Source organism: Salvelinus alpinus, chromosome 11 (assembly GCF_045679555.1).
Source record: "Salvelinus alpinus chromosome 11, SLU_Salpinus.1, whole genome shotgun sequence".
NCBI classification, from domain to species: domain Eukaryota; kingdom Metazoa; phylum Chordata; class Actinopteri; order Salmoniformes; family Salmonidae; genus Salvelinus; species Salvelinus alpinus.
This window is the reverse complement of record NC_092096.1, coordinates 32,744,147-32,756,348: the sequence shown is the minus strand read 5'-3', so window position 1 is coordinate 32,756,348 and position 12,202 is coordinate 32,744,147. Positions and strand designations below refer to the sequence as shown.

Sequence of the window (12,202 nt, the reverse complement as noted above, 5' to 3'; positions counted from 1 at the left end):
CTTATGATGAAGACAGGTTGAGTGTTATTTACTAGCACTGAGCCCAAGAAACCTGTGGAGGGGTTCTGTGTCAGTACCCTGACAGAGTCAATAAAGTAGGAATAGTTACAGTGCAGTTCACTGTTTGTGAGCGTCTGCACAGTACCAGGAACCTCACTGTGTCTGGTTATCTTACAATTGCTGCCCCCTAGTGAACCTCCTATCAGTCGAATGTTCTACAGCAGAGGACAGTTACTGAGGCCAGCTGCAGAGGCACACATAGCTGAGCCCAGTGGAGCTTTGCCAAACACAAAGGCTTTGACCTCCAATGGGGCTGGGGACAGACCAGATTATGTCCCAGATAGAAGATAAACATAATTTGTCAGCATTTTTTTAAACACAAGAAAACAAACATGATCAAATTAGGACTTTTTGTAATGTCAAGCAGACTCTTGAACCCCAAGTCTGAGGCACCATTAAATCCTCTGTGAGAAATCATTTTGGAGACATGGTCTTTCCCATTGGGATGAGCATCTCCGTCTCCCCTGTGTGCTCACAGGCACAGTGGCTCCCCCAATCAAATTTGTTTACATCGCTAGTTTGTAGGGGATTGGGGCACAACCAAGATTGTTTGCGTGGCTAGTTGTCTCTCTGACAGCTCACAGTCAAGTTTGTTTGCATGGCTCTTGTTACCAGCGAGGGGCCGAAGGTGACGGGGGTTGGAGGAGATGGCCTGATTGAGTTAGGGTTTTGCTCAGTGTGCCCATTTCATGGGCAAATGAGGGATCACTCCTCTGTGTGGTGAAAGATGTTAGCACAGACGGGGTGCTTGTTGCTAGACGGGACAGTGGAGGCAGACAATAGCGGTGCTTCCAGAACTGACAGCGCCTGACGGGGCCCTTTTTAACTGGCGGCAGGAGAACAGGAGATCACAGTATCAAATAGCCAAACAAATAAAAGATTGATGATAGTATCATGGCTATGTACACCGAGTTTACAAAACATTAAGAACACCTGCTCTTTCCATGATATAGACTGACCAGGTGAATCCAGGTGAAACCTATAATCCCTTATTGATGTCACCTGTTAAATATAAAGGGGAGGAGACAGGTTAAAGAAGATTATTAAGCCTTGAGACAATTGCGACATGGATTATGTGTGTCTGCCATTGTCACGCCCTGGCCTTAGTTATCTTTGTTCTCTTTATTATTTTGGTTAGGTCAGGGTGTGACGAGGGTGGTTTGTGTGTTTTTGTCTCGTCTAGGGTGTTTGTACTGTCTAGGTTTTTTTTGTAGAGTTATGGGGTTGTGTTCATTATAGGTGTTTATGTAAGTCTATGGTTGCCTAGATTGGTTCTCAATTAGAGGCAGGTGTTTATCGTTGTCTCTGATTGGGAACCATATTTAGGCAGCCATGTTCTTTGGGTATTTTGTGGGTGATTGTTTCCTGTGTCAGTGTTTGTGCCACACGGGACTGTTTCGGTTTGTTCACGTTTTTGTATTTGTGTTCATGGTCAGTTTTCTATATTAAAACATGGACACCTACTACGCTGCGTATTGGTCTGATCCTTGCTACACCTCTTCAGAGGAAGAAGAGGAAGACAGCTGTGACAGCCATTCAGAGGGTGAAGGGGCAAGACAAAACAATTAAGTGCCTTTGAACGGGTTACGATAGTAGGTGCTAGGCACACCGATTTGTGTCAAGAACTGCAACGCTGCTGGGTTTTTCACACTCAAGTTTCCTGTGTGTATCAAGAATGGTCCACCACCCAAAGGACATCCAGCCAATTTGACACAACTGTGGGAAGCATTAGAGTCAACATGGGCCAGCATCCCTGTGGAATGCTTTCGACACCTTGTAGAGTCCATGCCCAGACAAATTTAGGCTGTTCTGAGGACAAAAGGGCAACTCAATATTAGGAAGGTGTTCCTAATTTTTGGTATACTCAGTGTAGAATAAAATAAGGTTAAACCTACTGCAGTTAACCTACCTCATGCATTCTCTCAGAGGCATGCTTGGTTCATTAATACATTTACTTACAGACCTGGCAACGACCATGGGCAGGTGTTAAGTTTCTTTCAATTCCTTGAATGGACAGGAATTTTCTAAATACAACTTGCTTATAATATTTTTTTATATACAGTAAATTCATGTGACCTCTAATTCACTTTAAATAAATGAACAGAAGAGTTCTTGCACCAGAGACCTCAGGAGAGAGATCTCTGACATCTCTACCAGCCTTGAAGCTTTTTCTATGTTATGAGTGAAAACACTAATAGTTACAGAGCAGGAATATAGAGTTTACTGTACACAAAGCCCTTTGCTACATTTCCCATCGCCTGCGGGTGTGTGCGTGATCCAGGCACCTGGGTACCATGGGGACTCTGTGGATCTCTGACCCCAGGGAAGTAGTGAGGAGGCTGAGCCTTGCCGCCTGGGTCAGGGCCTCTCCTATCAACCACAGACTGGTCCAATGACCTCTTCATACAGGCCTCAGTCTGTCCAACACTTGCATTTGGTTTGTTTTCTGAAAGCGTAAATTCCCACGGCAGATAAACATCATAGACTCAATTACTATTGTGTTTATGTATGCTTAGATGGTATCTGCCTCCTTGAGAGGAAACATTCTGTATTATTGCAGCACTATAGACGTCAGTTGGATTGACATCCTGAACTATCTCTCTTCCTTCCACAGTGGCAGCACTGCAGTATATATAGACCAGATTTGACCTTTACCAGACTACCAGCAAATCATAAAACAGTTCCCCTTTTCACTTCTATTGTCAGATACAGTACAGTTTGAGACACTTGGGGAAGTGAAACTTTTTGATCGCTACTCTTCTTGTCCTCATTAAGGACATTTTCACGCTTGCTTTATCTCAGAGGATGAGCAATTGAACGCTTGACGCCTCACGAGAGCTATGATTTGCAAGAGGCCTTCAACCCACTTCCTGTCTGTTGGTTTGTTGGCAGGAAGTCAGGTGACTCGTCTCATCCGGCCTGACAGTTCTTCTCTTTGTGTTTTGAGTGGGCTGTGTGTCATGACTTACAGAGAATCAGTGACAGGAGGAGCTGGCCCTCTCTGTCGCGGTTTCTGTCTCTGTCTTTTTCTCTGTTTGACAATAGTAATCGATGTAGGAACTGAGATCAGGAACAAATACTGTAGGCAATTCTCTCTGCTTAAAAGTCAGTTTTCACATGCTAATGGAGCTTTCAAGTGTAACTCAAAATATTAACTTAATAATTTTGCTTAGTAATATTATCAACACACAACTTAATAACAGTGTATGTATACCAATCTGAGATATTGCTATCTGTGCTATGTCTACCCAGGGCATGGATGCTCCTAACAGGGGAGACACACATGAGCGGTGAGAAGGACCAGAATGTCAGCAGCGCTGGGCTGGGTCGTCTTCAGAGGGGAACTGGAACTGGATGTGGAGATGAAACAGCTGCAACGGACGACTTCATTAGTTTGGATTACAGGAAAAGGAGGACCGAGCACGCCCCCATTCTCATCGACGTGGAGCAGGTTGAGAGCTTCAAGTTCCTTGATGTCCACATCAACAACAAACTATCATGGTCCAAACACACCAAGACAGTCGTGAAGAGGGCACGACAAAGCCTATTCCCCTCAGGAGATTGAAAATTTGGACCATTTTGAATGGGCTTTCAGATCCTCAAAAAGTTCTACAGCTGCACCATCGAGAGCATCCTGACTGGTTACATCACTGCCTGGTATGGCAACTGCTCGGCTTCCGACCGCAAGGCACAACAGAGGGTAGTGCCTACGGCCCAGTACATCACTGGGCCAAGCTTCCTGCCATCCAAATCAAATCAAATCAAATCAAATCAAATTTTATTAGTCACATACACATGGTTAGCAGATGTTAATGCGAGTGTAGCGAAATGCTTGTGCTTCTAGTTCCGACAATGCAGTAATAACCAACAGTAATCTAACCTAACAATTCCACACTACTACCTTACACACACACACAAGTGTAAAGGGATAAAGAATATGTACATAAAGATATATGAATGAGTGGTGGTACAGAACGGCATGGCAGATGCAGTAGATGGTATAGAGTACGGTATATACATATGAGATGAGTACTGTAGGGTATGTAAACATAAAGTGGCATAGTTTAAAGTGGCTAGTGGTACATGTATTGCATAAAGATGGCAAGATGCAGTAGATGATATAGAGTACAGTATATATACATATGAGATGGGTAATGTAGGGTATGTAAACATTGTATTAAGTGGCATTGCTTAAAGTGGCTAGTGGTACATTTTTACATAATTTCCATCAATTCCCATTTTTAAAGTGGCTGGAGTTGGGTCAGTATGTTGGCAGCGGCCGCTAAATGTTAGTGGTGGCTGTTTAACAGTCTGATGGCCTTGAGATAGAAGCTGTTTTTCAGTCTCTCGGTCCCTGCTTTGATGCACCTGTACTGACCTCGCCTTCTGGATGATAGCGGGGTGAACAGGCAGGACCTCTATATCCAGGACCTCTATACCAGGCATTGTCAGAGGCATTGTCAGAGGAAGGCCCTAAAAATTGTCAGACTCCAGCCACCCTAGTCATAGATTGTTCTCTCTGCTACCGCACGGCAAGCGGTACCGGAGCGCTAAGTCTAGGTCCAAAATACTTCTTAACAGCTTCTACCCCCAAGCCAAAAGACTCCTGAACAGCTAATCAAATGGCTACCTAGACTATTTGCATTGCCCATCCCCCCACACTTTTACGCTGCTGCTACTCTCTGTTCATTATCTATGCATAGTCACTTTAACTCTACCTACATGTACATATTACCTCAATTACCTCGACTAACCGGTGCCCCCGCACATTGACTCTGTACTGGTACCCCCTGTATATAGCCTCGCTATTGATATTTACTGCTGCTCTTTAATTATTTGTTATTTTAATTTCAAATGTTTTACTTATCTATTTTTTACTTACCACTTATTTTTCTTAAAACTGCATTGTTGGTTAAGGGAATGTAAGTAAGCATTTCACTGTAAGGTCTACACCTGTTGTATTTGGCACATGTGACAAATACAATTTAATATGATTTGATTTGTCTTTCTCAAGGCATTGTGGGGGAACTTGATCAGTGTATCCACTAAGGCCAGAAGGCTCTAGGTCGTTCTCTCAGGTCTCTCTGTATCTACAACACCTTTATTTAAGCACCAGCAGGGTTACTGCAGTTAACAGGGCAGTGAATATTGCTACCTTACAGCCTAGTGCTCAACCAGGAGAGCCAAGGAGATGGATCTTGTGTGTTTCCCTCCCTCCTTCCTACTGGCAGATTGTCAAGTGAAGTTCAAGGTCATGTGTCCCGTCAGCTGTAAGAAGCATAGACCATCCGCCTTGACCTGACTCACTACAGGCATAGGGAAATAGCATCACTCTATTGTCAACAATGATTTATCTACAGTATATGCTATCGGGTTGACACTGTGCTCACTGAAGGGGGAAGGTATAGGGGGTGTTTCTTGACATACATTTTTTTTGCCAACCACCCACAGTGACAGTCTATCATTCTAAGTCAAGGGGGGATACCAAGTGCAGTAAGAGAGAAGGCTATACAAAACAAAAACAAAAACAAAAGACAAAAATGCTTAAGAGCCATGCCTGGTTTTTAATCCTGGAGTGTTAAGTACTTTGAGTCAAAGGTCACAGTGCAGGAAGTGTTGGAATTTTCTCAGTGGCGTTAAGGTGCCAGCAGCCAAGGACAGCAGGCTGCACGAAACTGGGCCTCTGTTTCAGAGGATGGATAAATGTCATGTAACAATGTCAAGTGCTCTGCAGTTTTACTCTGGAATTTGACATGGGTATGAATGTATTATGTAACAGGTACTTTAGTTCTGTTCAGGCGATCATGAGGAGACAATGCGAGTGACGCTTGTGGTTAGGATCACACTGGCTATTCAACTGCACACAGAGGTGATGTTCTATTTAATCTCTCTCTCTCATACAAGCATACTGCGTAAAACTGAAAATGTTTAAATCCTATTTAATACCGATTATTTTCTGTATAGGCCAAGATTACATTTCAACTATATGGGCTACCATCTGTTTTGACCACACACACACTGCGAAAGCAGGCATTCCTGTGGGCTGTCCTCTGATCAGTTCTGGCAGACCCTCTGATTCCAGAGTAATTTCAGCAATGACATGTGGGCTGGGGAACACTTGTGACAGATATGAGGAAGATATGGTCTCTAGTTTAGATAACCAAAAGATTGACAGTGAGTGCACAGAAAGGTTATGATACAGTGTTGTCATTTTCACTGTAAAAAGTCAACTTGGGCTGTCAAAGACTTGTTTTAACGTGTTTATTTGATATGTTGATGTGCATTGGTAGACTACATAAGGTTTCCCAAGTACCATGCCCTGTAGCCAAGATGTTATTGATGCATGCTAAATACACAAATTGTTCAGAATCATTCTACCGCAAATATTGCATGTTTTCAGTAAGATAATTGTCAGCATCTAGCTAGCAACGCGTTGCATTTCTAGGCAATAGTGGTTATAGTTTTTTTGCAAGAGAGCTACACTCAACTACATTCATTAATGGGACGTCGTGGGACATTCTTGCCCTGCGCCCCTCCCTGTAACCCAGTGCGCAGACTCATCACACTTCGCTGTCAGCGCAAGGCATACTGACAGTATGGCGGCAGGATACAGCAGGAAGGATGCTTCTGTTGCCCGTGATGTGTCTTTCGCCAACAGAATGTGAATGGAATATCGACGGTAAAGGGAAAGGATACCGCAATAAAGGCCTGTCTCCGTGAACTCCGAGATGGCCAGGCTCGCCGACTACTTCGTGGTGGTCGGTTACGACCTCGATAAGAGAGGTGAGTTTTGGGCTAGCTATTTTCCTAAGTGCTAGCTAGCTAATGCTGGCGTATTAGCCGCGGTTCAGCCCTAGTAAACAGGAGGAGGCGGAGGAAAGGGAGGCGGGGACGGGCCGGGACAAAACGGCGTCCCACAGCTGTGGGGTGTCTTATACGGCAGGGCACTGAACTACAAATCGCGGATGTCAAAGGCCTCTCGTCTGGTGTCATTTCAAACCACGAGGAAAGAGTTTGAGTGAATGTCTGCATTCCATTTTTTTTTGCTGTCATTAGTCATTTTCATAGTCATATCTAGCTAACGAATAACTGAAGTGAAATTGCAAGCTAACTAGCTTGGTGAATGATTCTTGTTAGCTTGCTAGCTAACGACGTGTTGGCGGCGTTGGTTAGAGTAGACTTCTAGTTAATACGGATTTATTAAATCAACTTGTTAACTAAAGCAAACCATTTTCTGTCACCTCTCGCCAAGCTAACACGAATGAACTAGTAAAGCAAACGTCACACATTCGTGTCGAGATTTTACATGAGGTCGAAATTAAAAGGACCAGTTGGTCATTCTGAGAAGCAAAGCAAATCTTTGCTTGGTAAGCGTACTATTTTTACTGCCAATGCTTGTGAACAACTAACGTATGGTTTAGAAATGAAAGTATTGTTGGTTGTTTTCTCGGTCTCTTTTTGTTTGTGGACTAACCTAGAATGGCTTTGCCCCTCCCCAAGCCACTTGAACCAGAGCGGCCGGAACGGAGCCCAGTAGATGCTCAGTTTTCTTCCTGTTGTGTTTCGGACGCTGAGCGTTTGGGACTGTTATCTGACGCTCCCCCCGGTTTGTGCGGTGTCCTAGATCTGTGCGGTATAATGGCCTGTAAACCATGAAATATTAAAGCCGCTTTATCCGATGAATATATTAAGCTATTTGGAAACTTGTAACGTCTTTTATTTATAGAATGGATTCTGTTAATGACTTATTTAGATGGAGCATGCAGAAACATAGTAGCATGACAAGTCCTCTGCGTCTAAAATCAAGCAAGAACTGGCTTGTGTACTTATTTCTTGGTTGGAAAATTGAGGTTGGACAATGAACATTTTGTTTTTCTTTGCATACATTTAATGCATGTCTGTCTTTGAAGGGGGCCAATCCCTGCAAGGTTGAGTGGCAGGATGTTATGATGTGGACGTTGCAGAATTGACTGCAGAATGTCTCTCCTTCCTGTATCTACCCTGCTGTTCTTGCTGCTGAATGCAGACTAGGCCTGTAAAGCATCTGGGAAGCAGACAGTAAAACCCCAAGCGCTGAGGTGATCAAGGAGAAACGAGGCCTCCGTACCCAATAAAGAAACAAGACTCAGGGATTATGATTTGTCTGTCGTTGAAACCCTTTTACAGCAGCCCAATGCTTAATATATACATGCATAGTAAATAACTTGCTGCAACATATGCATCTGACATTTTATTCTTTAAAGTATGCATTTTACTTTTCAGCAACACTAGCTTATTTTAGTCTTACCCCCTGTTCCTGAACACTGACCCCATACTCATTACCTAAAGAGGATATCCACTCTTCTGCAATCAGATCGATACTCCAGTTTGATACTCTTTATTCTGTTAGGCTGATGCATGCTCCCAGGGGCAATGACATTGTCTTCTGACATCATTCTCGCATACCAGAGAAAGCTTGGTGCTCTCTGACATTTTGACAGAGCTGTTGTCCTGCCATGTCCTGAAAGCACAGGTGTGGAGGTGTGGCTTCATCTGTGTTTTGACTGACACACATTTACACTGGCCTGGAATGTTTCACAACTGCTGACTAACAGGTTGGGTGTGTGAGCGCATCTGTGTTTGCAAGTTACTTCCACCGTCTGAGTTGTTGAAACATCACTGTATTTCTAGAGAAGATGCTTCCTGGGTGATTACATCATCAACATAACATTCAGTGATGGAGAAAAGCTTTTACCTGCATACACCCATCCTTTTAATTGTATGTGACCACGCTTAGAATAGAGTCGACAGTGTACAATGTAAAGCATTCATCAGTTGAATTATTAGAAGAGGATATCCAGAGAAACAAAACCTCTCTGCACCCTGTGGGGCAGGTTTTGCTACTGTACTGTTTACAGTCAATGTTGTGGTTGTAGGGCACGCCCCTGCCCTGATGACCACTGCCAACAGCTCCCATTCACACACCCCATTAGTCACTAAGGTGTCAGGTAGCCTGATAGTTGTGCTCAACCCAAACTCTCATCGATCAGATAGACTTCACATGGGGAGCCAAGATGGCCAGGGTGTGGTCAGCCTGACTGGGGTTTCTTGTGTAGCTCTGTTTTGACAGCCGTCCCCTTTGTGCTGAGAACACTGCGGCGAATCGGATACTCCGTCCGCGGGGCTCCCGGCCCAAACAGGAAATAGGAGAGAGGACTCTTGGGAGATGTGTTTAGAGCGAGAATCCAGATTGTCCCTCTGTTGTGTGTCTGTGTTCTATGAAAACTGGGGGGGGGGGTGTTCTCATGTGGGTGCGGAGCTGTATGTAATTTTGTAGAAGCCAAGGGCCTCATTCCATGATCAGCCGCAACACATACTGCTCTCTGTTCTGACCCCTTTTCTACCTCCCTCCCAGGCAGTTGGAGGAGTGTTACTGTTTGTGTATGCAGCAGTGGGGGACTAGACAGAATGCACAGCAGTTGGTTTTCACCCAGGAGTGACAACTCTGGCACAGTGAGAGAGCCTGGACCAGAGCTCAGCACTGTGACTCCGCTCCCTTTACAACAGCATGCAGCCCAGCTAGAGGTACACAGATCTGTATAGAGGAGAGAAGCATGAAGAATGCCACCTACTGTAGTGTTGTCCAATTCATTATAAAACGAAATACCTATCAGCGACAAGTGAGCAGCATTCTTGTCATTGACAGCCAGGAGATTCAGCCACTGCTTCTTTAGGTCAGGTGCATAGATATGCCTATGTTTTGATGGACGATTTGAATTAGCTTTACATTTAGAGACCGCCAGAGTGAGACTGAAACACCACAACAACCAATGCAGCGGAAAAGGACACGAGAGAGAGGAGTGCTAGGATCTTGCCAGCACTCCTCTCGTCTCGATCTGTGGGCTACCACTTCCTCCCTGGTTCTAGAGCAGGCCAGGGTGCAGCCACTCAGGACCTCCAGAAATAGACTTCACAATCTGTCTTTCATAGGGGACGGGGGTGCTGCTGGAAGGGGGACAGAGCTGTGTGTGTGTGTGTGTCGGAATGTCTCTACCATGGGACTCGTCATGCCATGGTATCTTGGTAACGTTACTGCTTCCCTGTCTGTTAGGCTGTAAACGGACACTGCTTGTCTCAGTGTGAAGCTATACTGAATACTGGCTGGTCTGGTGTCTCTCAGGGCTTGTGCCGGATACTTCTCTCCCTGCAGACATGATGTAAAGTGACTCTCTGGTCCCTGCTCTGACCTGGATGTAAGCCTACTGCTCTTCTAGTGAAGGACTTTTGTTTATGTCCCTGCCCCAGCCCGGGGCTGTGTGCTTGTGTGTGCGTGTGACTGTTTCATCGCTGTCTGTCTGCTGTAATGAATGCTCCTTATTCAGGAGGCAGACGAGTGCCCCAGGGCCCTGCAGCCTGACCTCAGTGACCCACTTCTAGAAGCTAGTGATGGGGATAAAAATGGATACAGTTACATATTGCATATACAGTAATCCCTCGTTTATCGCGGGGGTTACGTTCCGAAAATGACCCGCGATAAGTGAAATCCGCGAAATAGAAAACTTTTTTTTTTTTTACAATTAGCAACTATTACATGTATACAAATACAGTGACTCACGTGTAGGCCGTTTCGTCGACATTATGGGTTTAGGAGATGTTCGAAATTACAAGATAATTTGGCCAACTTAATGTAAATTTGCCAAGCTGTTTTATGTACGTACACATAACTGCACGAGACGACAAAATGATAGCACAATTCGTAGCATGTTTTGATACAAGAAGCGGGAGTGAGTTTTTAGCGAATCAGAATGCAGAGCACAATGCACCAAAAAAAAAAAAAAAATGCATTATGAAAATCCGCGAAATAGCGAATCCGCGATAAGTGAACCGCGAAGTGGCGAGGGATCACTGTATACATATTGCCAGGTCGCAGTTGCAAATGAGAACTTGTTCTCAACTAGCCTACCTGGTTAAATAAAGGTGAAATAAAATAAAAATATTGGGAAATTATTTGACGATACATGGTATTGCTTTGCAAATTTCACAATATTATTTTTGCGCTAGTAGGCTGTACCTGCACCAATACTCCAGTATTTTTCCTTCATAGCTTGTTCTCAATCTTCTTTTTAAATAGGGAGTCAATTGTTTAGAATCGCATTACATATTGTATTGGCACCTAAATATTGTGATACTATTCTATCGTCAGGTCCCTGGCAATTCCCAGCCCTGCTTTGCTTTGATGGTCTTCCATGGAATTTGGAGAATTTATCCCCCTCACCCTTCCTCTCCTGCCGTTACCCCTCAGGGCAGGACTGGGGCAATCCTGTTCCCAGTCAGCCTGGGATTAGAGGAGTAATCGTTCCAATCCCCCCCAGGGTATATCAGCGGTGGTACTAGATTGTCTGTTAGGCCAGTACAGTTTATCTATGATCAAGACCCCCTCCCCTTCTTCATCGTTGCCATCAAAGAAAGGAATTATAATCTGGTGTCCCACTGTGTTTGGCCTAATCCCGCACACAGCATCTGATTCGTTGAAAGGAACAGAGGAAGCAATGCTGATTGGTCCTGGGCAGGAAAAGTTTGCTCCTGATTGGATGGTTATTCATCTCTGGTGAATGGATGATTACATAAAAAAAAAAAAAAAAGTGTTTAACAGTTGTCAACCCCACCCCCTTCCCTCTCCCAGGGAAAGCTGTTTGATTTCTGGGTTCCATATTATTACTGTGTGTTGTTCACCCCCCACCCTGCTGTTTTTTGTAAGCACCCATCCTTGTAGGTCACTCCAGATATGATTGTCTATTAGTATGCAAATGTATGTGTTCCTCAAAGTGTGGTCCACTGGCTCTTTTGTCTGTGTCTCTGTACCTGTCTGTACTAGGCAGCATTTTCCAGTAGCGCCGGCCGTCGGCTAATCAGCCGGTTACAGACTCATTTTCAGCCGGCTGTTTGTGCGTTTGTCCGTACGTTAGTCACACGTGATAGCTGACAGCGTTGACACGATTTTGACAAAACTTGGTGAATGATGCGTCTTGCCATAGAGATATGACATTTACAAAATTACACTCATTTGCCAGATGGTGGCGCTATAACGATATTGAAAATGCAAACTTTGAAAGGTCACACCCTGTTGGACCTAAAGTCATGAAATTTGGTGCAGATGTCCTTC

At 44.4% G+C, this 12,202-nt stretch overlaps 1 protein-coding gene across 9 annotated transcripts in view; it reads left to right on the top strand.

Annotated features, from left to right (window-relative positions):
- Positions 1-6,625: 6,625 nt before the first annotated feature.
- sbf1 (SET binding factor 1) overlaps positions 6,626-12,202 on the top strand; it is an 81,707-nt gene continuing 76,130 nt past the window's right edge. For 8 of the 9 annotated variants that reach the window (XM_071332582.1, XM_071332580.1, XM_071332578.1 and 5 more), the window contains exon 1: positions 6,626-6,843. In XM_071332582.1, the coding sequence (XP_071188683.1) occupies positions 6,789-6,843 (55 nt within the window). In that variant the 5' untranslated portion in view covers positions 6,626-6,788. The remainder of the gene's footprint in view (positions 6,844-12,202) is intronic. The other variant, XM_071332583.1, reaches the window with a different exon arrangement.